The 25,988-nt window shown below is 42.8% G+C and overlaps 1 protein-coding gene across 2 annotated transcripts in view; it reads left to right on the forward strand.

The window, feature by feature from the left end:
- Nucleotides 1–25,988, forward strand: part of galcb (galactosylceramidase b) — a 53,755-nt gene that overhangs the window by 8,651 nt on the left and 19,116 nt on the right. Inside the window, exons 7-13 of one of the 2 annotated variants that reach the window (XM_040049143.1) lie at nucleotides 3,247–3,377; nucleotides 24,329–24,484; nucleotides 24,691–24,815; nucleotides 25,207–25,334; nucleotides 25,435–25,524; nucleotides 25,610–25,699; nucleotides 25,788–25,932. In XM_040049143.1, the coding sequence (XP_039905077.1) occupies nucleotides 3,247–3,377; nucleotides 24,329–24,484; nucleotides 24,691–24,815; nucleotides 25,207–25,334; nucleotides 25,435–25,524; nucleotides 25,610–25,699; nucleotides 25,788–25,932 (865 nt within the window). The remainder of the gene's footprint in view (nucleotides 1–3,246; nucleotides 3,378–24,328; nucleotides 24,485–24,690; nucleotides 24,816–25,206; nucleotides 25,335–25,434; nucleotides 25,525–25,609; nucleotides 25,700–25,787; nucleotides 25,933–25,988) is intronic. The other variant, XM_040049144.1, reaches the window with a different exon arrangement.

The raw sequence follows: 25,988 nt of genomic DNA on the forward strand, positions 1-25,988 counted from the left end.
TTTTTGAAAACGGAGATTTTTTGTTTTAAAAAATAATCCCGTCCACACATAAAGGCAGAAATGAAGGAAAACGCTGCTATGAACATGCCAAAGCAGCAAGTGGAGCTAGATTCCTAACCGTGCAGAAATGTTGGCCAATCAGAAGTCTAGAAGCCTCGGTGGGAAAAAGTAAACAAACCTGGGGCATAGAAGCAGAACCGAGTCGTATGTGTGTGTCACACTCGGTTGATTTTTGTAGTCGGCACACTCATTTCCTCCATTACCCGGGCGGTACGGTGGCTGGCTGCTTCCCAAACAAATACACATGTGCGGCTTGGGACTTGTGCTGTACGTAACTGTTGGGTCTGTGTTTCCACAAACCCCGCTAATTCTAGAGACTTATTCATCATGAAGAAAACAAGACAGTCGATCGATTATTTGCGCAAGGGAGGCCTCGTCTGTGTCCACCACGAAAATGACCCCCAGATCTGACCTCCTCCTGCTACCTTTTATTGAGAGTCAGTTCACACAAAACACGTCAGAACAAAGCCACGCCCCCTTGGTTCTAAGACAAAGCATTTTATGTATATGTGTGAACTTCTGTAAGAATGTGTGTGTGTGTGTGTGTGTGTTAGTTAGACCTCCTGCTGACCAAAGGGTCATAAACGCAGGAAGCCTACATCAAAAGAAGCAGATCTTCCAGATAGGATGTATCTGCAATAAAACATTACAGCCCCCCACCAGAACCTCGAGAATCTGGGGGGAAGGACACTGGAGTTTCATCAGTTAAAACACTGTACAAATGGTAAACATAAAAATGACAAACATCTAACAATTCAACTCTAACAGTAACAAGTCACGTGACGTGACGCTGCGGCTGTGATTGGTTCGGCTCTGCGCTACTTAATTTGGATTGGCTGTTCTTTTTATTTTTTTGTAAGAGGACAAGAGCGGCGAGGTCTATCGCGATAGTTTAATTTTTCTATCGAGAAAAAGTTATATCGCGATACATATCGTTATCGTTCTATCGCCCAGCTCTACCTCTGAGCATATATTGGATTACATCAAGGAGAAGATCACTCAGAATAACATCTCTGAGGGAAAGTTGGATTACATTGTGGAGCAGCTCACTGCAGTCGTGAGTAGGGATGGGTATCGTTTAGGTTTTATCCGATACTGGTGCCAAACTGGTACTTTTGAAACGGTGCTGGTGCTTAAACGGTGCTCAAACCGGTGCTTAAAGAATGGAGAACACAAAATTGGTCGAAAAACCTCTCATGTTCAGCTGTTTTTTGTTTTTTGTAAAACGATAACAATGTTAGCCTTTTCTGCAGCTATGGGGCATATATGGTATCGCTCTTGGATGGAAGCAGTGCTTAATCAATGGAAAAAAAACACAAACTTTGTCCAAAAACCTCTCATGTTTAACTGTTTTCCACTTTTTCTTTGGTCATTTTAGCCTTTTTGGCCAGGGTGAAGGGAGTATCTGCCATCAAACAAGAAGACAGCCGCATGTAGCTATGATGGTGTTTGCTAGTTCACTTTACTGCATTAGGTCAGCCTACTCAACGTAAATTACACACGAACAACATTAAGCTACTCACACAGAGAAGAACGGCTGCTGCTGCCATCATCATCCGTCATCATTTCTGCTACACTGGCAGGGCTAGGGGCCAGGACTCTCCTCTTCGGGTTTTTGGGGGATGTTGCTAACTCCGGGTCCGATAACAGGCGCCACACCCGCAGTAGATGTGCATGGTGTGAGGTCTCGCAGCAAGCTATCAAATACGGCGCATTTCTTGGCTTTTGAAAAAACCCGCTATGCATCGCCAGGTGTTTCATCGGATATGAGGTGTTACTTCCTTTGACAGTATCACAGTATCAGCTTAAAGCACTTGCAGGCTGCTGAGTTTGCATATTTTGCTGTGAAGTACAGCCAGACTTTTGACCGCTTCGCCTTGGGCATTTTTAATCTGTAGCTCTGCTCTAAAAGAACGTACGTACCTGGACCCGCCTACTATCCTCGGAAACGTAAAATGATTGGCTAGAATCTAAAGTGTATCACAGCTCAGGGGAAAAAAAGCACCGAAATAAAGCACCGAAATGTTCGCTGCTTTTCAGTCTGGTTACTACCGTTTATGTCAGAACTGGTGCCATCATGGCACCGGATACCGGTACCCATCCCTAGTCGTGAGTTCTCAGAATCGGCTATCTGAGCACAAGAATGACAAGACCACGGAGCGCAAGTTTGATAACATCATGGAGAGGCTCGCGGCTCTCCAACAGGAGATTGAGAGACCAGTGTGTGTTAAAGAGCAGCTTTGAAATTCTCATGAGTTGCTCGCATAAAAGAAAAATCACCATTTATTGCGGCTATCCCTTCGGCGCCAGCTGTGGGCTCAAGGCTGAAGCCGAACAAAAACTCCCTGATAACGACTGTGTTTAGACTGTTCCTTCCCATTCCATGCTAGGCCACCTGGGTTGGCTGGAAGACTGTTTACTTAGCCTGGCAGGCGAAGGACACTGTCTCAGCTGAACTATGGACATGCACACACATACACATACACTGATATGCACACACTCATCACCCCTCCCTTTCCAAACGCCTTCGATGGTTGTTCCCTCCTGGGGAACACGGCGGGTCTGAGCCCGCGCTGGAATGGTAGCTTCGGATTACTCCTCACCCCCTACCCAACCCTGTGGCTTGTCACGTGTTCCATAATGTTGTGCTGTGGACATTTATGTGCTTTTTTTGTGCAGAGGAGTTTTTTTGTTTCCTGTTCTCATGCTGTCCTTCCAGGAGCCCAGCATGAGTAGAGGTCTCTTTTTTTCCTCTTGTACTTTCCCATTGTAGTGTATATTTCAGTGTTTTTCTGTAACGCTACCGATCTCCGACCTGTATCCCCATGTGATGTCTGTGTTGTGTGTGTGTATGGTTGGGGGGGGGGGTCCCATTTCACTGCAGGGCAACCTGCATGTGGCGAATAAAGCCTTGATTGATTGATTGATTGATTGATAATAAATTGTCCCAAACATGGACAGAATCACTGAAATGTTAACTGTAGTCAGTAGTTTATCCCTCCTATTGCATCAAGTCTCTACAAAAGCATCTTTAATGCCACCAGTTTCTTGAGAAACTAGTTCTGGATATAAAAGTTTTATGTGGAAAGCAGCAAACATTGTATAGACAAATTCTGAATTGTGCTAGCTGTGAATCCGTCTTCTCTGCTGTCAATCTCCTTCTATGACTGTGACTGTCTGCACCAGCTGCTGCGATACACTCTGGATAAGAGTGGTCTGGAGAGGGTCAAGATCATAGCCAGTGACAACCTGTGGGAGCCCATTGCCTTCTCTCTGCTGCTAGACCCTGAGCTGAGCACAGCTGTAGACGTGATAGGGTAGGATCCTCCTCTGTCAATAGTTTGTATACGTAGCTTATGTTCTCTATCCTCAGCAGCTAAAACTTCAGCCAGCTGATGGTTGCTGCTTAAAAATGAACCACCTACAAGGCTTTAAATGGTTTGGCACCTTCATACCTTTCTGATCTTTTGCACCCTTATGTTCCATCTCATACTCTCCGATCCCAGGATTCTGGCCTTTTAAAGGTTCCTAGAGCCAGAAAAAAAAAACTATCGGGGAACATGATTTTTCTTTTCATGCCCCATTTTTGTGGAACAACCTTCCTCAAGATATTAGGCAGGCATCCTCTGTGGAGGTTTTCAAAGCTAAGTTGAAGACCCACTTGTTCACCCTATCCTACATGTCTTAATTCTTTGCCTTTTAGGTTTTTATTTTTATTTTTATCGTTTTTAACTTTTATTATGTTTTTAACTTGTTAATTTGTGTTTTTAACTTGTATTGCTATGCATCACTTTTATTTATTTATCTCTTTATTTTCAAATAGCTGTACAGCACTTTGTCTGAAAGCACTTTATAAGTTTATAAGTTGTTGTTGTTGTTGTTGTTGTTATTATTGTTATTATTATTATTATTATTATTATTATTATGTAAACTACTAGCAGTAAAAACAACATGCTTTTTTCTAATGGCAGTATAGCACAGAGTAGTTTGTTATTCTTTCTTTTGCGTTTAAACAAAGTGCAGCATTTAATACCTTCTAAGACGGATTTCATCCACGTTTCAGAGCCCATCACAGCACAGAAACAGCTTTGGTGGAGCTTACAAATGATCTTCTTATGGCCTCTGACAGTTGACTCATCTTTGTGCTTATCGTGCTAAACCTCAGTGCAGCGTTTGATACTGTTGATCACTTACCTTTCATGACCACGTAAACGGGGTGGTAAAATCAGCATTCTATCACCTCAGACGTTTAATGAAGGTTAAGCCCTTTCTTTCCAAGCGTGACTTGGAAAGTGTTATTCATGCCTTTATTACCTCACGTTTAGATTATTGCAATTCTCTTTTGTCCCGAATTCGAAAATATTGAGCAATGGAACAAACCAACAGAGGCCCAGAAGAGTTCAGTCAAACAATGATTTATTGAGTACACGCATGGGAAGATGTATACTGCAACACCAGCATCGATCTTCACCGAACAGCTCAGTTCAGAATGGTTTTATTCATGTCAGGGTTCAACCACTTCTGCGTCACAAATGAACATAACATACATCATTTACAGTAAATGGTCAATCTTAAACCCCTAAAATTAGACAAAGAAGTTCCTTTTTCTATCACACCTTCCAATTAGGCAATTAGTTTCAGACACAGACGGTCCCTGTGGGCTTGTCCTCTCCTTGACTCGTCTTCTGTCATCTGTCACTAAGCAAACTAAAATGCAGTTAGAAGCTAAATGAATTTCAGGCCTTCAGCCTGGCCTGTGTTTAAATCATGTGTGTCTGTAAGTGTGAATGCTGTTTATCCTTCTATTGCTCCAAGTCACCTACACAATATATTGTGAAGACATAGCGCTTCACAAAGCTTGAAACCTTTAATAGACTGAGCATCATCTCTGAATGAGCACAAATATGCAATGTGTGTATAAAGTGATTATAGCTGCACCTGTAATAAAAGGTTAATCCAATGCCAGTAGCTTTAATAAACATCTTGATGCTATATCAATGCTGTAGGTTATATTATCAATGCAATGTTAATGATAAAGAATATATTGTAGCAGTAAAATAATTTCTTTTATTTCCACACTTTTAATAGGGGTTGGGCAGGGCACTTTGTCACGCTTGCAACTAGTGCAAAATGCTGCGGCACGATTTTTAACTGGCAAAAGGAAATTTGACCACATCACTCCGATTTTGGCCTCTCTACATTGGCTTCCAATTGAATTTAGGATCCGTTTTAAAGTCCTTTTATTGGTTTTTAAATCTCTAAATGGTCTGGCACCTGTTTATTTGTCTGACTTGTTGAAGCCCCATGTCCCCATTCGTTCTCTTTGATCAGCTGAGCAGTTGTTGCTTTCGGTCCCAAAGTCACGGCTGAAACTTAGAGGAGACAGAGTGTTCTCTGTTGCAGCGCCGATGCTTTGGAATAACCTTCCTCTCCATATTAGACAGGCTACATCAGTGACAGTTTTTAAGTCCTTATTAAAAAACTATTTTTATTCCCTGGCCTTTAACTCTGTGGGTAACTGACATTTTTATTAATTTTGATGCTATGTCTGATTTCTGTTATTTTATTACTATATTTATATTTGTATTGTACAGCACTTTTTAAAGTGCTATATAAATAAATGATGATGGATTCCCATACATTTTCTATGACGGTCACTTTTGAACACCACAGATGTAACAAAATTGATTAAAACACTCAAAATTCAACGAAAGAAGTGCTCATCACTTTAATATGTTCAAGTGCATAGTGTGGAGGATGTCATAAGGCCTTGAGGCAATCGGATGTAAAACACAATATTTAGGAGTTTTTAAATTTGTAAATCGGTCTGATTTGACCCGAACATGACAGGAAATGGAGAGTCCTTTTCACACACTAAATTTAATTATGGAGTTCCACTGAGTTCTTGATATCCCTATGGCAGTATCATTAGAAGGCATAGCATACCACCAGTTCTGAAGTTTTGGCGCGAGATATGTGAAGACTTATCAAAGGCTACGTTCACACTGCAAGTCTTAATGCTCAATTCCGATTTTTTGATCAAATCTGATTGTTTTTGTCTGCTCGTTCACACTACAAATAAAATGCGACAGCAAACGCTCTCTAGTGTGAACGCTCAAAGCGGCCCTGCATGCGCAAAAGAAGATGTGGCACACAACGGGCTCTATTTAGACCCAGAGCAAACAGTATTGTTTGACTAATGGCCCTTAATATAAAGACTTCGGACTTCACGTTTCCCAAGTTTTGCTTTAAGTTATTTTGTTATTTACATAATAATGTAGATGACCTAATAATTATCCGTATTGCTGTTTTAGAGAGGAGCGGTGCTTCAAGGGATAGTTGCAGATTTCTGTCAGAATCTGCTGATTATGCAGTACAAATAAAATGTTAACGTTTCCCCAACGTTGTCTTCCCAGCAGTTTCACCGGATGGCCAGGAAGCGTTCGCGATGTCTTATCGAGCGCTTCTCCGGCGGTGATAATTGGTGTCTGTCTTGTGTCAGTGACGTAAAAAACGGATTTAATGCGACTTGACCATTCACACAGCAGTCGCTTTCTGAAACATCGGATATGTATCGGATTCAGTACCACATACGAAAGTGACCCAGATCGGATTTGAAAATATCGGATTTGTGCCGGTCACACTGTCATACCATGATCGGATATGGGTCGCATAGGGTCAAAAAAATCGGATTTGATGCGCTTTCGCCTGCAGTGTGAACGTAGCCAAAGTGTCTGAAATGTAACATTCCAACTTCCCCTTTAGTGTGTTTGTTGGGCAGCTTAGATAATGTCACTACAGATAAGAATATAGCCCATATGGCTTTCACTGCCGTATGCATAGCCAAGAAAACAGTCCTCATGAACTGGAAAAAACAAAAATAATCTTAATTCTAACCAATATAGAAATTATCTATTAGATTACATTAGTCTCGATACAGCCTCTGCCACCACATCAGATCAATTGCTCTGGGCTCCTTTGATTAGCTCCATCACCTAGGTGGGGGTGGGGGGTCATAGTTTGGTCCCACCTTCGCTGTAGTGATTGGTGTGGGGGTAGGGACAGGCTTAGGGCGTCGGGGGGTTCCCCAGGAGCATCTTCCTTGGGGGGCTCAACCCAGGGGTAGCGGTCATGGCCTATTAGGGGCTCTGTTGGCTCTTAGGTGACGGTTTCCTTGTGGCTGCATGCAGCGGGGCTAGGGGAGGGTCTGTGCTGACGGACGTGGGTTACTGACCTGGTAGCCTGGCTGCCCCTGGGTGGGTCCGGGACGGGCGTGAGGTTCTGGGGCGCTCCGTCTCTGGGCTGGGGCCTTGGCCGGGCCTCGGGGGCTTGGGTCCTGGTTGGTATGTTGCTGGGGTTGTGGGCGGGTGGGTGTATGGGGGCCTGGCCCTGGCGCAGGGTGCCGCATTGAGCCACCTGGGGGGCTCTTCAACTGGTGGGGGAGGTTGTTACATCTTGCAGGAGCTCTCCTCTCTTCAGGAACTCACTCTGCAGGAGGGGGAGATACAGGAGAGGTGGAGGAAGATCTCAGCCTGGGCATCTATTGTCTTGTGTAGTCTGGAAGATGAGTGGATGACGGGGTGGGTGCAGTTTTCTCTGTGGTGGGGTCAGATGGGCTGTCCTGGGCTCTGTGGGGCCGGGCGGCGCTGCTGTTCTGGGCCCCGGTCCGGATGGGCCTGGGCCCCCTTTCCCTGGCGGGTTGCGGAGTATGGGGGTGCCTACTGGGGTCAGCGGGGGAGCTGGCCCCAGGGAGGGGTCACTTGCCCCTCCCTTCCTTCCCTCCCCATCTCCAGCTGCCTCCCTCTTCCCGCTCCACCACAATCACCCACACATGCAGGGCCTTGGGGTAAAGGTGTGTCACCAGGGTGCAGGGGAGGCATCCCCCCTCTGTCCCCTTGTGGCTTCTTGTGCCTCAATTTTATCTCACAACTTAGACATTCACATTACTCACACTCTCATAACACATACATATAGGATCTTGGGGGTGGGCACGATACACGGACTCCAAAAGACCATCAGGGTGTACACCTCACCCCTGGCGTTGTTGCCCACCTGTCAATTTTAAATACACGTAGACACTGAGGGCTATCAGGAGGGGCTATGCGCTTACCTGCTGCTCTCTGGCAGGTAGCTCCATGCCCTCCTGGGTTTTAAATGCACCTTAGAACACACATGCATCAGCACTACATATGAGCGGGCGGAGGGAGGTTTTGGAGTCTTCTCACACCCCCGTTCTCTGCGACCTGCTGGAGCGGGGGGCCAGCAGGAGGAGTTGGCTGTCCGACTGGGGTCTGGAATGTGGGGCCTCCCTGCTGCTGCGGAGTCGGGGCGGTCTGCTTCTCCCCACCGCAGGGAAAAGGGTAACACCACCTGGGTCTGGGTGCAGTTTCCCCCTCCAGGGGCAAAGGTACCTAGACCCGGTTCTTAGAGTATGCTTGGGGAGTGTGATCGTGTGTACAGTGTCTCTCTATGTCTGTCTCCACGTTGGTTGAGTGTTGAGTAATTGCATATGAGAGCATGAGGGTGTGAATGGATGTTTGTATCTGTGTGTGCCTGTATGTCTGTGTCTATATGTCAGGTTGGGTATTAGACGCCACCTCTCTGGGGACATCTCAGGCCCTCTAAGGTATGGAGGCCTATCTCCCCCCACCACTCCCCCTGCCAGTGGCAGACGCCCTCAGACATCGGTGCGTTGGTGGTTCTTTGTGTCCGGGGATGGGCGCCCGGGTACACACCGGCTCACTCCTTGGTGGCTGCTTATCGGGGCCTGGAGCCTGGGGCTCGCTTTGGCCACTTCGGGGGTGGGGTGCCCTCGGCCTCTCGGCCTGGGGCTCGGTCACTCAGGCACAGCTGGCTGCCGGCGGAGCTCACGGGCGCGTCACTGCAACCCCCCCCCCCGGCTTCTGCTCCGCGGCTGCTGAGTGACCCCCCATCTGGGGCTCTCCTCAGCTCTTTCTGGGATAGTGGCGCAGCTGCCCCTCTGTTGGTCTTCCTTGGTCTCTTGTGTTCTGAGGGCCTCTGGATGTCTGGAGTCTTGATCTCCTCCATACCTGCTTCATGCCCTGGAGGACGGGGCTGTGGCTCCCCACACCCTCTAGCAGATCATTACATGAAGGAACCTTTTAAAAACAAGCGCGTCCATGCTCACAGGTGTACACACGGGTGCTCACACACACAAACTACACCCTTTTTGGCTCCTACCTCAAAGCACACTGTGCGCTGTCGATATTACGTGCTGCACAATAATGTTTAATATTTAGTATTTACTGTTATATTCCCATATATCATCGTGATGTTGTTTATTGTATTGCTCTCCTTTTATTCTGCTGTTTTTCTTTTTTCTTTCTCAACAGGTGATCTAGGTTATTGTATTGTATGTATTTTTTTTTTGTCTGCTTATTTAGTTGTTTTTTGTTTTTTTTGCCCTTTATCCCCGTCCGTCTTCTCCGCTGTTTTTTTCCCCCTCTTCCTTTCTCCCTTTTCTTTTCCTCATTCAAGTCTGTCCCATATCTAGCAAGTGAAAATAAAAAAATAAATAAAATAAACAATAAAAGTTGAATCAAATAGACCATTACGGCAAAGGCTGGGATGTTCAATTTGGTAAAGTAAATCCGTTGGGCATCTTTCTTGGCCTTTAGACAATAATTCTGGTGGCAAAAGAACCAAACAGGACAGGCAAAAAAAAAAAAAAGGCATAGCATACATTTTCACTGCTATGCAGATGACACCCAGCTTTATCTATCCATGGAGCCAGATCACACACACCAATTAGTTAGACTGTAGTAATGTCTTAAGAAGCTCATAAAGATGTCTCATACTGACCTTGATGACCTCTAATTTGCTTTTGCTTCTAGTATCAGAAAAATGGTATCTAACCTAGATGCTTACTCTGGATGGGATTACCTTGGCCCGGATGGCATCCTGGATTTAGGATAGGTACTTCTTCCACAATTGTAAAAAGTTAATCAATATTTGATCAGAGCATGTGTTCACTGTTCATCAAAACAGTGATCAGTAATTTTACTTATAACCAGGGAAGTACAGAGCAGAAACAGCTTTTTAATATTGTTCTTGTTCGTACCTTTCTGAACACTTTTAAGATTTAAAATAAACAAATATATAAACTTATTAAACAAAAATTAAAAGAATTTCAAGGAAATTGTGCAAATATTTGTCAGACAGCTGATAGATGTGTGATGTTTCCCTGTGGTCTGCAAGTCCAGGCCCAGAGACCAGACTGATGGATCTAAAACAGATATAACTAAAGTTAATCCAGTGGTTACCTGCACAGAGATAACCACAAAGCATAAAAAACTTAGCTTCTGCAAGCTAGGTGTGCTACGAGCTTGCTGTGTAATGTAATATAATATAAGATTTACACAGCATGATCAGACACTTGTTCAGACCAATGAGCTACTTACTAAAGATGTCCAGACTCTTTTCTTTCCAAGCTCCTTAGACTATTAAAGAAACCCTGTCACATCCTTCTCTTCTGTCCACTCCACAGATTGTCTGTTCAGGTTCATCTAGGTAATATTTCAGGCTCTCTAAACTCACAGTTAGTGGAGCTCTGCAGCCAGATGTCTAAGAAACAATTTTACCTTTCTTAGGAATGCTGCATGCTTAAATCATAGAAGCTATGTAACCACAGAAGCTATGTAATTAAATCATAGAAGCTATGTAATGCTATGTAATGCTGTGCAACAAGCACAGAATTACACAGCATCAATGGGACAGCAGTGCAGAGGATTCAGAGCTTGTCTTAGAATCCTCGGGTTTAAAATATTGTTTCAACATTAAAGTAATCCAGTGACACACCAAACAATAACTTGATTGTTCCAAGCTTTATTTTTCAAATTGTAACCAGATGCAGTTTAAAAATGTGATAGCGACAAAGAAAAACACTTTCTTCTTTCCATAACAAAAACTGAGAAAGGAGTCAAGGATTAAATGGAATTTTAAAAAATATATGATTTTTGTAACCGTATCATCCAATTTCAATAATATTATAATTCTTTTCTGTTTTTCTTGTTTTCCCCTCTGGTAAATAAATCAGTTCCCTTTCAGTCAATTCACTCAGTACACATAAGTATGGGATAGTTTGCCCTCGCACATCCTGGCTGAAGAAACCTTTATTCACGCCTTCAAGGCAGATGACCTGTGTTGACATGCACACAGCCCCGCCTGCACATATAACCCCTATCATCACAGACGTCTCTCAGTTCTTACGCTCTTCCCCTCGCTGAGAACACCTCTGCTGAGTTGGGCTAGCTATCTGCTGCTAGTTAGGTCCGTTGTCTGCTGACTTGAACTTAACTGCCACTGTTGGTGTTAGTCTCCATCGCTGGTTCCTGATGACAAGCCCGCTGGCACCTCTTCTTAACGAGGTCAGAGTCGCCACGGATTACATCCTCCATGCGTCCCGCTGTGCAGTGCTCTCCCTGGGCAGAGGGATGGCTTCGACAGTAGTAGCGCAGAGGCACCTGTGACTGACCTTCTCTGGCGTCCCGGATAGGGACAGGGCTGTATATCTGGACTAACCAGTGTCTGCGGCTAAGTTATTCGGACCTTCACTAGATTCAATCTGAGGAAGAAGCAGACAGAAGCTTTGCGCGACATCATCCCCAAACGTCAGGCGAAACCCAAACCCACAGTTACCTCTCACAGGCCCGCCGCTCCTCTGCCAACTGGCAAAAGACCGGCGCCCACTGCTGCAGTGGGTGTGCCGCCAGCGGGAGCACATCCTCCGGCCTGAGCTCCGCACCAGTCAGCCTGGAGCAAAGGACAACCCTTGGACCCCTGGCGGGACCCGACGCCCAGGAGGAAGCCTCAGCCCTCCTACAGTGGCTTGCAAAAGTATTTGGCCCCCTTGAACTTTTCCACATTTTGTCACATTACAGCCACAAACATGAATCAATTTTATTGGAATTCCATATGAAAGACCAATACAAAGTGGTGTACACTTGAGAAGTGGAACGAAAATCATACATGATTCCAAACATTTTTTACAAATAAATAACTGCAAAGTGGGGTGTGCGTAATTTATTCAGCCCCCTTTGGTCTGAGTGCAGTCAGTTGCACATAGACATTGCCTGATGAGTGCTAATGACTAAATAGAGTGCACCTGTGTGTAATCTGATTTCAGTACAAATACAGCTGCTCTGTGATGGCCTTAGAGGTTGTCTAAGAGAATATTGGGCGCAACAACACCATGAAGTCCAAAGAACACACCAGACAGGTCAGGGATAAAGTTCTTGAGAAATTTAAAGCAGGCTTAGGCTACAAAAAGATTTCCCAAGCCTTGAACATCCCACGGAGCACAGTTCAAGCGATCATTCAGAAATGGAAGGAGTATGGCACAACTGTAAACCTACCAAGACAAGGCCGTCCACCTAAACTCACAGGCCGAACAAGGAGAGCGCTGATCATAAATGCAGCCAAGAGGCCCATGGTGACTCTAGACGAGCCGCCTCATTTCCGCAGAGTCGTAAACAAGACTGTCAGCATCAAAGCAGCAGGAAGAAAATAAAGGTGCTATTGCAGAAAAGAGCAATACAAGTACAGCCGTTAGTTTGTTCAAAAAAAAAAGGGGGGAGGGCTTCATCCCATCCACGACCTGTGAGTCTTGAACATGTATCTACGAATGTACAAGGTCAAGATGCTAACACTCAGACAGCTCTTGAATGCGGTTGGTCCAGGAGATTGGTTTGCAACAATCGATCTAACAGATGCTTATTTTCATATGACTATACACCCGAACTACAGGCAGTTTCTGAGGTTTGCATTCGAGGGCGTAGCCTACAAATACTTGGTGCTGCCTTTTGGGTTCTTGCTTGCTCCTTGCACCTTTGCGAAATGTGCCGAGGTGGCGCTAGCACCCCTCCGAGAGAGAGGCATCCGCATCTTAGCCTACCTAGACGACTGAAATCTCGTAGCTTGCTCCAGAGAGCAGGTGGAGACTCAGCTGTCACTGGTTTTGTGACACATTCACACACTGGGTTTCTCTGTGAACTTTCAGAGCTCGCTAATCCCGAGTCAGCAGATTTATTTCCTCGGTTTAGAAATATGCTTGCTTTCCAGCCGCTCACGTTTGTCAGAGCATCGCTGCCTCATTCAGTTTCAGCTGGGACGCAGACTGCATTTCCAGACGATATTAGGTTTGTTGGGCATGATGGCATCTATGATCGCCGTAGTGCCGCTTGGACTTTTAAAGATGAGTGTTTCAGTGCTGGATTCTCTCTCATTGCCTGTGGGCATCGTGTCACCTCGGGAGGAGGCATGCTAGCTCTCCGTCCCTGGAGGAAGCCCAGACTGTTGCATCAGGGCTCTTGGACTGGGAGGGTGTTGTTTTGCTAGGTGGTGTCCACAGATGCTTCCCTAAGGGGGTAGGGAGCGCTGTGCGGTGCATCAGTGAGAGGGATCTGGTCCCCAGCCCGGTGCGAGCTGCACATCAACCACTTAGAGCTGTTAGCAGTGTTCTTAGCTCTCAAACATTTCCGTCCAGTCCTGGAGGGCCAACATGTCCTAGTCAGGACGGACAATTCAACAGTAGTCTCTTACATAAACAGGCATGGAGGAACACGCTCCTCTCAACTGTTGAAGCTGCCTCGCTCTGCTGTTATGGTGCAGTGTTCATTTTCTGTCTCTAAGAGCCATCCATGTTCTGGGTTACCTGAACTTGGGGCCAGACCTTCTCTCTAGCGGGGGGTCCTCTGGTGAGGGAATGGAGGTTGCACCCTTTGATAGTGGCTCAGATTTAGGATCTGTTAGGCAAGGCACAAGTAGATCTTTTTGCCTCCAGGGTAAATACTCACTTCCACATGTTTTTCTCCATAATCAACCACGATGCACCGTTGGGCATGGACACGTTAGCACACCAATGGCCAGACGTGCTCCCTTGTGCATTTCTCCCAGTGAAAATGACATCTCCAGTTCTGGAGAGAGTGCATCAGCAGTCGCTCTCTCTGATTCTAGTGGCCCTTTGGTGGCCCACAAGGTTGTGGTATGCAGAAATAATCAGCCTGCTAGCAGCGAGTCCTTGGCAGCTTCCTCTCCGCGGGGACCTCCTCTCTCGAGGCGCGAGGAGAAGTGGTTCATCCACGCTCGGATCTGTGGCGGCTTTATGCTTACCTGCTGAGAGGTCAAACTTGATTGCTAAGGGTCTGCCAATAAGTGTGATAGCGACAATTCAGAGCGTTAGGGCCTCATCCACTAGAGGCTTGTATGCTTACAAATGGTGAGCTTTGAGCAATGGTGCCAGGATTGCCATACTCTCCCATTTCAGTGCTCTATTGTGGTTGTTTTGACATTCCTGCAGGAGCTGCTAGATAAGGGCCTTTCATTTTCAACAATTAAGGTTTATTTAGCAGCTATATCTGCTTGTCATATTGGCTTTGACGGGGATGACACCAGATGCATCTCCCCTTGCCTTACGTTTTCTGAAAGGGGTTCACCGGCTGAGACCCATGCTTTGGCCCAGTGTCCCTGCTTGGGTCTTATCTTTGGTGCTGGAGGCCCTTTGTGGCCAACACTTTGAACACATTGAGACTTTGGATATGAAATTTCTCTCATATAAGATGCATTACTTCTCACTTTGGCTTCACCAAACACATGTCTGTGTATTGCGTTCAGATGCTGCCTTTTTTCCCAAGATCATGCCAGCATCTTATAGCTCAATGGAGTTTGAGTTGCTGAGCTTTTGCTCCCCTCCTTTTGCATCTGAGGAGCAGAGAGGGCTACATTCTCATTGTCCTGTGCGTGCGCTACGTACCTACATTGAGCATACTCAGAATATGCGTTTATGTAACCAGCTGTTCATCTGTTTCGCTAGTCCAGCCAGAGGTTCCACCAGGGGGATGGCAACTTCATGGGCTCTTTTGGGGTGCCTATAGCTGATATTTGTGCAGCAGCTAGTTGGGCATCACCACACACTTTTGTGCGGTTTTATTGGTTCGACATTAAAGCCCCTTCGGTGGCTCACACTGTCCTTTCTGCTGGGTCTACTGCACACTAAGGTGGTGGTGGTCCAATTCCAGTTCAGTGGCTGCTCTGCGGGGTGTGTATATATCTTCCATACTTATGTGTTGTACCTCGCTCCTCTCCTTCAGCTCCTCTCCTTCAGGGAACAGAAGTTATAGACATAACTGTGTGTTCCCTTTCAGTTGATTCACTTGGTACAACACAAGGTGGCCCCACTGAGCAGTTTGGCTCGGTGAAGAGCGGCTATCGAACTGAGGGATGTCTGTGATGACAGCGGTTATATGTGCAGGCGGTGCTATACGCATGTCATCACGGGTCATCTGACTTAAAGGCGTGAATAAAGGTTTCCTCAGACAGGACACGTGAGGGCATGATATCCCATACTTATGTGTTGTACCTCGTTCCTCTCCTTCAAGGAACAGAAGTAATAGTGATAGGTTTGTAGCATAAACCTATTCGCTGGAACGTTAAGGACAACTTACTACAAAGCAAAAGCAAGACACAAGTAGGCAAAGTTCTTTGTGTTACTCATGCATGAGGGAGGCCTGCCTGGAGCCAAGTGTCATTCCACCCACTTGACCTCCGTCAGACTCTCAGCCATAGCACTTCTTTTATTGTGGTTACATGAATATACATAGGTTCATTAACATATGACGTCTACATACACACAAAGAGTACCTTGCCTGTGCGTTGTGTAAGTGTGTTTGTGTGTGTGGTGGGGGGGGTCAGTGTGTGACCCCATAAATGACTTCCCTAAACCTGCTGGTCTGGAAGTCCAGCAGATCATCTAAACAAAAGGCACTTAGACTTAAACAGATATACGTGCGTTTGCTATACCATATATCAGTAAGAGCAGATATAACCTCTCTCCTGACCTTAAGTTGTGTGTGCATCCCAGAGTGCTCTGGGATGCACACAGAGTGTCCACAGACTACTAAGGATCAAACCTCTACCAACACGACATTGATTATAAAACTCTAAGCATATACAGCGGGGAAAATAAGTATTTGACACATCAGCATTTACATCAGTAAGGGGATTTCTAAGTGGACCATTGACACAACATTTCCACCAGATGTTGCCATCAAGCCAAATATTGAATCCATACAAACAAATCAGAACATTGAAGTATACAAGTTAAACCATAATAAATAAAGTGAAATGACACAGGGAATAAGTATTGAATACATGAAGATAACAAGGGGCAAAATGACATAGAAAGCCAGGAGATCACCTGAAATCTGTCAGTATTGATAGAGAAATCCTGTCCCCTATCAGTACTAATTGATATCAGCTGCTTTAGTCCTAATTGATGGCCTATAAAGGCTCCTCATCACCCAGAAGGCACACAGGAAAGACTTCATGATGGGTAAAAGCAAAGAACTCTCTCAAGATCTTCGTAATCTTATCGTTGAAAAGCATCGTGATGGGAATGGTTATAGGTGCATTTCCAGAATGCTGAATGTTCCTGTGAGCACTGTGGGGGCCATTATCCGGAAATGGAAGGAGCATCAGTTCACCATAAACCTGCCACGATCAGGTGCTCCACGCAAGATCCCTGTCCGAGGAGTCCAAAGAATAATCAGGAGAGTTCTCCAAGAGCCAAGAACCACTCGGACAGAACTTCAGGAAGACCTTGCATCAGCAGGTACTGTTGTTTCAAAGAAAACTATAAGCAATGCACTGAACCGCCATGGCATCCATGCACGCTCACCACGCAAGACTCCATTGCTGAACAAAAAGCATGTCAAGGCTCGGTTAAAATTTGCGCAACAGCATTTGGAGAAGCCTGTGGATTATTGGGAGACTATAGTATGGTCAGATGAAAGCAAAATTGAACTTTTTGGCAGCCATTCTACACACCATGTTTGGAGAAGGAATGGCACTGCTCACCACCCCAAGAACACCATACCAACAGTTAAGTTTGGGGGTGGTAGCATCATGGTTTGGGGCTGCTTTTCAGCAAGGGGTACTGGCAGACTTCATATTATTGAAGGCAGGATGAATGGAGAGATGTACCGGGACATTCTGGATAAAAATCTGCTGCCATCTACCAGGAAGCTAAAAATGAAAAGAGGGTGGACATTTCAGCAAGACAATGATCCCAAACACAAGGCCAAGGTAACAATGAAGTGGTTTCAAAGAAAGAAAATCAAGTTGCTTGAATGGCCCAGTCAATCACCTGACCTAAATCCCATAGAAAATCTATGGAGAGAACTGAAGATTAAAGTTCATAAAAGAGGCCCAAGGAACCTTCAAGATTTAAAGACCGTTTGTGTGGAAGAATGGGCCAGAATCACTCCTGAGCAATGCAGACGACTGGTCTATCCATACAAGAGGCGTCTAGAAGCTGTAATCACCAACAAAGGCTTTTCTACAAAGTATTAAATAAAGTGTGTTCAATACTTATTCCCTGTGTCATTGCACTTTATTTAATATGATCCAACTTGTATACTTCAATGTTCTGATTTGTTTGTATGAGTAGATATTTCTAAGCATAAATGACAATCCACTATATAACCTTGACAAATAGACATAACTGTTTGCTTCACAAGCTATAAAATACAGGCTTTACAATCTGTGACTGTTTGATACTCAGCTTTAACTCCTTTTGTAGCTACTTTTGTTTTTTGTTTTTTTGCTGTATGGGAACAGCTTGAATACAGAAATCTGAACTGTGATCACCAAGTTTGACCTTTTGTATGTCCAGATGGGACTATTCCAACTCTCTTTACTTGGGCCTCCAACTCTCCCTCCTTCAGCGCCTGCAATTAGTCCGAAATGTGGCAGCATGCCTCTTAACTGGCACTAGAAGGCATGAGCACATCACCCCTACCCTCGCTAACTTACACTGGCTTCCCGTCAAATATTGCATTGATTTCAAAATCCTTCTGCTCACTTTCAAAATTCTAAATAACCTGGCCCCTAGCTACCTAAGTGATCTCCTTGATCTGTACAACCCAAAGAGAGCACTAAGATCCTCCAGCCAACTGCTCGTAATGCAGCCGAGGTCTTGTTTAAAAACCAGAGGGACTTCCGCTTCCGGCCGCATGGAGTGAAGTAGTGGGTGCGTTCAGCTCCGCTTATTATTTTTAAATATTGCATTTGTCCAGACTACTTAATTCTTGGTTAGCTGAAGCCACGCTAAAATGGATACTAAGAAGACCAGAAAATACACACAAAAGACCATAGACATCGATTCGACCATCTCGAGCGGGGAATATGGCGAAGCAACTAAAGCTAAAGCTAATGCTAATGTGGAGATGGGGGAGGAAGCGCCTATATCTGTGGGAACGCTGCGAGCAGAAATACGTGCAGGACTGAAACCGTATGAAGACAGTTTGGACAGCATTAAAATCCAGTTGGGTAGTCTACATAAAGGAATCAGCAGTGATATATCTGTGTTGCGAGAAGAAGCTCAAGCAGATATTAAAACCACCCGAGACGAACTCATGGGAAAAGTTGAACAGCTGTTCACTATGCAAGCAGAGGCAGCGAGCACACAGAAAGAGATGGAGAAGTCCCTGAGTGACACGACTGACAGGCTGACAACACTGGAAAAGTCCTATATGTCTCTAAAGGCAGACCATCAGAAGCTACAAGAAAAATGCACTAACTTAGAAGATAGAAGTCGCAGACAGAATATCAGAATAGTTGGTGTTGCAGAAGGCGCAGAAACGAATAACATCACCGATTTTGCCGCAAAGTTTCTGGCGGAGGTCCTCGGAGCAGACAACTTTGACTCCCCTATTGTTATTGATCGAGCTCACAGAAGCCTTATCCCCAAACCACGCAGCGGGGAACGACCGAGGCCCATTATTATCTGATTGCACTACTTCACAGACAAGGAGAAGATCCTGAGACTGTCTCGTAATAAAGGAAACTTACACTTCCAGGGGTCTCCAGTTTATATTTTCCCCGATATAAGTCCTGAGGTTGGGCGGATGCAAGCAACCTTCAATCAACTGAAGCAGAAACTCCGCAGCGCTGGCATCCAATACAGCCTGTATTATCCAGCCAAATTGGTGATTACGGCAAACTGCTCCAGATACACGTTTACCGACGCCCAAGCGGCTGAGAAATTTATCTTGTCCAACAAGCTGATCACATTGGAAGATGAAACTGAATAGGAGGCGCTGGCCAGCTGATCGAGAAAGACATTACTGGATGGTCACACTCACTGACTGAGTTGATAAACTCTTATTCAGGTGAAATATATTGTTATGCTGTTGAGGATATTTTTACATCTTCTTCCTTTCTTTGTTCTGTTTTGAGAGAAGGAATAAGTTTATAGAAGGAGAATGAATTAGAATGTGTTCGCAAGAAAATTCATAGTTAATATTTAAATTGATTAATATTAAGGTAATTTAAGTTACAAGATGATGTTTATTCTCTTACCAATGTAATCTCTTCTTGTATGTAAACCATCATAATAGGGATTAAGGGTAATGGCAGAGCCTGAACTACTTTTTTTTTTTCCCTTTATTTATTAATTTTATTATTATTATTGATATTATTATTACTGTGAGTGTGCTTTATCAAAATTAAACTGGATAAGAATAATATAATTCTTTAGGAGCTTAGTGGTAAGTCAGATGCTCATATCTCTCTCTGAGTTGAGACTTAAATACTTTTGTTGTATGGAGTCCCCTCTCTGTCCAAGCTCTGTTGGAGCGCTTTGGTCAGGGAGGAGCAGAGAGGAAGTAGGGACTGTTTTTGTGGGGTTTTTTGTTTGGGTTCTCACCTGCACTTTTGTTTGTATTTTGTTTGGAGGCCATTTTATTAAAAAAGGAGGGGGGAAAGGGTTTAATTGGGTTGCAAATCTTTATTTATAAGTTAAATAGTGGTTATTGATAATTATAAAAACCTAGTAAATTTTGTGTCATGGAATTGTAAAGGACTCAATAGTGCTGTTAAGCGGGGCAATATTCTAGCACACCTTAAAAAACTGGGGACAGATATAGGATATTTGCAGGAAACCCATTTGAGAAATCAGGATCATCAGAAGCTACGTAGCAGATGGATTGGGCAGGTATTTCATTCTAACTTTACAGCTAAGAATAGAGGTGCAGCCATTATTATCAAAAAAGGGATTCCCTTCATAGCGTCAAAAGTATTATCGGACCCTCGTGGACGTTATATCATAGTTACAGGGAAACTTTATAACAATCAGGTTACACTAGCAAATATTTATGCCCCTAATGTTGATGATGCAGGTTTTATTAAATCATTTATATCCTCTTTACCTAACATGGACACCCATAAACTGATAATTGGTGGCGATTTTAATTTCGTTTTGGATTCTAGTCTTGATAGATCATTACAAAGATCAGTATTTAAATCAAAATCTGTGAAAACTATTCAAGAATTTATGAAGACATATAAACTGATAGATCCATTTAGAGCTATTTCCCCTAACTCTAAGCAATTTTCATTTTTCTCTTCTGTTCATCATACTTATTCTAGAATAGACTTTTTCTTAATAGATTATAGATTTCATACACAGATCCAAAGTTGTGACTATAAGGCAATAGTTTTATCTGACCATAGTCCAGTATTGCTACAACTAGCAAAAGGAGATAGAGCTACTGCACCAAAATGGAGATTTAATAATGGTTTGCTGTTAGATAATATCTTAGTAAATGAAATAAAGGATCAAATCAAGCTATTTATTTCAATAAATGACACACTTGAAGTTACGAGATCCATACTATGGGACACATTAAAAGCCTACTTGAGAGGCCAAATTATCTCATTGAGTAGCTATAGGAATAAGCAACGAAAAGAAAGAGAGTTAAACATAACAATGGAACTTTTAGAAATAGACAAGGAATATGCTATCTCTCCTTCATCTAAACTTTATAAAAATAAGGTCTCATTGCAGACAGAACTTAAATTGCTTTATACAAATGACACGATAAGATTACTTACACAACTTCAACATAAGTACTATGAACACGGGGAAAAAACAGGTAGTTTACTAGCAAGGCAAATTAAAGAAGTTGCAGCTTCAAGACTGATTACAGAAATAAGAACTAGTGCAGGGCAATTAACAACTGACCCAAAGAGAATTAATGATGTATTCCGAGAATATTATAAAGCACTTTACTCTTCAGACTTAAAAAAAGATCCAAACATAATCGAAAGTTTTTTTGATTCTATTCAAGTTCCATCTATCAATATAGAACACAAACTATTGTTAGAACAACCAATAACATTAAGGGAGATAAATCAGGCTATTCAAAGTATGCAGTGCTCAAAAAGTCCCGGTCCATATGGGTATAGTGCTGAATTCTATAAGACCTTTAGTGAACAAATTTCACCCGTTCTTTTGGAGGTATATAACGAAGCTCTAACTAAAGGATGCTTACCTTCAACCATGTATGATAGCACTATCTCTCTAATCCACAAGCCTGGTAAGGATCCTTTGGAACCTGGTTCGTACAGACCAATAAGTCTATTGAACGTAGATAATAAAATATTGGCAAAAATTCTGGCTATGCGATTAGAGATAGTTCTCCCAACAGTTGTGTCAAAGGACCAAATGGGATTTGTAAAAAATAGACGGTTATCTTTTAATATTAGAAGGCTATTCAATATTATATATACACATAATACTTCTGATCAATCTGAAATACTACTCTCATTAGATGCGGAGAAGGCCTTTGACAGGGTTGAGTGGGATTTCCTCTTCTCGACCCTGTCAAAGTATGGCATAGGCCCTAATTATATCTTCTTTGTTAAGCTGCTTTACACAAAAGGCCTAAGGCCTAAGGTTAATACAAATAATATATCTTCTAGTCCTTTCCTCCTCCACCGCTCTACAAGACAAGGGTGCCCTTTGTCCCCATTGCTATTTGCACTTGTCATAGAACCTCTTGCCATTCAATTACGCTCTACAAAAGATTATAAAGGAATAAGGAGATTTGGTGTAGAACATAAGGTGTCTCTCTATGCAGATGATTTGTTGCTATATATCACTGACCCTACTAAATCATTGCCAAAAATTATGACAGTTTTAACTGAATTTGGGAAAATTTCTGGATACAAAATCAACTTAACAAAAAGCATATTGTTTCCGATTAGTTCTTTAGAAAAATTAGATAGCGCTACATTGATCTCGTTTCCTTTTACAATCTCAGATACCTTCAAATATCTTGGAATAACTGTAACCCGTGAATTCTCTGGCCTTTTTAAACATAATTTTATTAATTTATACCATCAAACTGAACAGAACTTGGAAAGACTGTCTTAAACTGCCCATCTCGGTTGCTGGCCGAGTAAATTTCATTAGGATGAGCACTTTACCCAAATTTTTATTTATGTTTCAATGTATCCCAATATTGATCACAAAAACTTTTATTAAGAAAATAGACCAGTTAATCTCTCAGTTTATCTGGAACAAAAAGACACTCAGAATAAAAAAGATATTTCTCCAAAGAGCCAAGATTACAGGAGGAATGGGGTTGCCTTGTTTTCAGTTTTATTATTGGGCCTGTAATATACGTTGTATGTCATTCTGGGGCGGGGAACATAGACCTGATTGGGAACGGATGGAAAGTATGACTTTTTTCTCCAATACTCTTAAATCTTTGGTTCATTCAAACTCAGATCTGGGTAAGCATAAATGTAAAAATCCGGTAGTGTCTGACTCACTAAAAATTTGGTCTCAAATTAGAAAGCATTTTCATTGGCGTCAATGTTCAATCTTTACACCATTAATTCATAATCAAGCATACACATTGCTCTCAGGATCAACATTCCAGCTATGGATTTCCAAAGGGATACACACAATCAAGGATCTGTTTATTGATAATCTTTTTCCTTCGTTTCAACAACTTCAGCAAAAATTTTCCATAGAAAACAGAGATTTTTTCAAGTATTTACAAATACGTCATTTTATTAAAGAAACGTTTCCATCCTTTTCCAATGAACCACAAAAGCTAGTTTCAGATGATCTATTCTTAATGAACCCGCTAAAGAAAGGAGCTATTTCTAGGATCTACAACCAACTTTTGCAAATAGACAGTACAACTACATTGGACCACTTGAGAAATGCTTAGAGTGAAGAACTGGCTACTAACATCACTAAAGATCAATGGACTAAGGCACAAGAACTGGTTCACTCCACTTCTGTCTGCTGCAGGCACGGACTACTACAATTTAAGGTCTTGCATAGGCTCCATCTGTCTAAATTGAAGGTTTCAAGGATGTTTCCAGGGGCTGACTCAAGATGAGATCGATGTGGCCAGAATTCTGCCTCATTGTCACATATGTTTTGGACATGTCCTAATATCGCTACCTACTGGTCTAAAATATTTAAAACTTTGTCTGATATTTTTAGAAAAAAAGCTCCCCCCAGACCCAGTAATGGCACTATTTGGTGTAGCTACAGTTAAAAACTTAAATAATAAACAAATTCGTGCTCTGAGTTTTATAACATTGCTTGCAAGACGCCTTATACTCATTCTGCTTTATTAAGAGACACAATGTATCATTTACAGTTGGAGAAAATTAAATTTTCATTAAGAGATAATGTTAAACAGTTTTACCTAATTTGGCAACCCTTTATAGATTACTTTAATAAGTAAAACTGGGAGGTATGGCCTCCTCCCATATCTGCCCCAAGATTATATATATGGGTCTACGCAGGTGTTGTTTTTTTTTTTTTTTTTTTTTTTTTTTTTTTTTTTTTTTTGGGGGGGGGGCGGTTCGTTTGATTTGGTTTGTTTTTTTTTTTTTTTTTTTTTTTTTCCCTCTCTCCCTCCTTTGAATATACTTATTTAGGATAATAAATGTGTATGTATAGACATAGATATGATTGTTTATATAATGGTAATTATATTTTATGTAAAAAGGATGGGGAGAGGAAGGAAGGGAAGGGGAAAAAAGAGCGGAGGGGAAGGGAAAAGGGAAAAAAAAAAAAAAAACTATGTCAATGTAAATGAGATATATACTTTGTTGCCTGATTTGAATAAAGAAAGGAAAAAAAAAAACCAAAAAAAAAAACAAGAGGTGACCATGCCTTTGACATTACCGCCCCTAGACTCTGGAATAATCTCCCCGTTGATATCCGTAAATTGGAATCAACTCAGTCGTTCAAATCATGCTTAAAACACACCTGTTCAACTTGGGGATGGCAAGTGTCCTGCACTACACCATGCAATGTAATTTTAATTGTAACTGTACTACTTGTTCCTTGTTCTGCCCGCATTGCGGTACACTAGTCTTTCAAATGTGCTATAGAAATTAATTTTGACTTGACTTGACTTTTGTATGTGGTGATCAGGGCTCACTACCCGGGTACCACCACAATAACAGAGGCCCTGAAGACACAGAAGAAGCTGTGGTCGTCAGAGGACTACAGCACCTTTAACAATGAGGTGGGAGGAGGTTGTTGGGCTCGTATCCTCAACCAGAACTATGTCAATGGACAAATGACTGCGTAAGTTAAAAAACAAGCAGTACATGCCAGCAAAAATATTAAGCATTACACAGAATGTTTTTAAATTTATTGAATTTTAATCAGTTTGATGGTAAGTTTATTTTTAGTTAGAATAAAGTGTAAACTTGGTGAATACATGCTTTGGACAGACTGTTAAGCCTTAATGTTGAACAATGTGGTTAATATGACTGTGATCCTTCCTCCAGCACCATCTCCTGGAATCTGGTGGCCAGTTATTATGAGGATCTCCCATTCGGCAGGGACGGGCTCATGACAGCTGAGGAGCCCTGGAGTGACAACTATGTGGTCGAGTCTCCAATTTGGATCACGGGTCTGCATACAGAGACAGATAGTTTGAAAATGTGTTTCAGATCAACATAACATTTCTCATAATAGCAAAGTTATTAGAGAGTGGTCAGTGGTCATAAAGGTCAGCAGTGTACTTTTAAATCCAGAAATCATGACACTAACCCTTAAGGTTCTGAGTAAATATAATTCATTATGTCACTGCATTTTTAGTGTTGACTGTATGTTGCATACTGATGGGGTAGACTGCATGTAATTAGAAGACATCTCACTTGTGAGACAGATTTGATGGGTTGGCGAAAGTTTTGGCATGAAAGCAATCTGATTTTTTTTTAGAAGTGAATTAGTTTGGTAGTTGTTAGGTCTGGCTGAGTGATTGTTTTGTAACCCTTTGTTTTCAAATGTTTTCCTTGCAGCCCACACCACACAGTTCACCCAGCCAGGATGGACCTACCTGCAGACTGTTGGACATCTGGCACAAGGTGGAAGCTATATTGCCTTGACTGATGGGAAGGGAAATCTCACTGTTGTCATAGAAACAATGGTAAGTTAGTTACACACACACACACACACACACACACACACACACACACACACACACACATGAATGCTCCTTTTAACAAAGCTTTTTGTTTCCTTTATAGACTCACAATCATTCAGTGTGCATAAGACCTCCACTACCTCCCTTTAATGTAACATCCCAAAATGCAACTTTCTGGCTAAAGGGGTCTATTGTAAGTTCATGTTATCTTCTTGAATCTTGCTTAGAGTTTCTGACTTGTACATCTCTCATGTTCAAGATTATTTATTTCTTCTTAGGCATCCATTAAAGAGCTCCAAGTGTGGCGGTCACAGTTTGACTTTAAGACGAACAAGCACTCCTTTTTTGAGAAACTAAAACCCCTGAAGGTGCTGTTTACACTCTGAAGAAAGATGCACCTCAGTGATATGTGGGCACCAGTTTGTCAACTGTAACACTGTCTTTATATGACATTAGCTTGTAGATGGCTCGTTTACCCTGAATCTGGCTGAAGACGAGGTTTACACACTGACCACTGTTAGCACAGGAAGCAAAGGCAGCTATCCCGACCCACCTCCCTCAGCTCGCTTTCCTAAAGTGTACAAGGATGACTTTGATGTTCGTAAGTTAACCATGTGCATGAACCCAAAACTCACCGAATTTTTAACGTCCATTAAA

This window comes from Simochromis diagramma, unplaced genomic scaffold (genome assembly GCF_900408965.1).
Source record: "Simochromis diagramma unplaced genomic scaffold, fSimDia1.1 OVJJ01000426.1, whole genome shotgun sequence".
Taxonomy (NCBI): Eukaryota; Metazoa; Chordata; class Actinopteri; order Cichliformes; family Cichlidae; genus Simochromis; species Simochromis diagramma.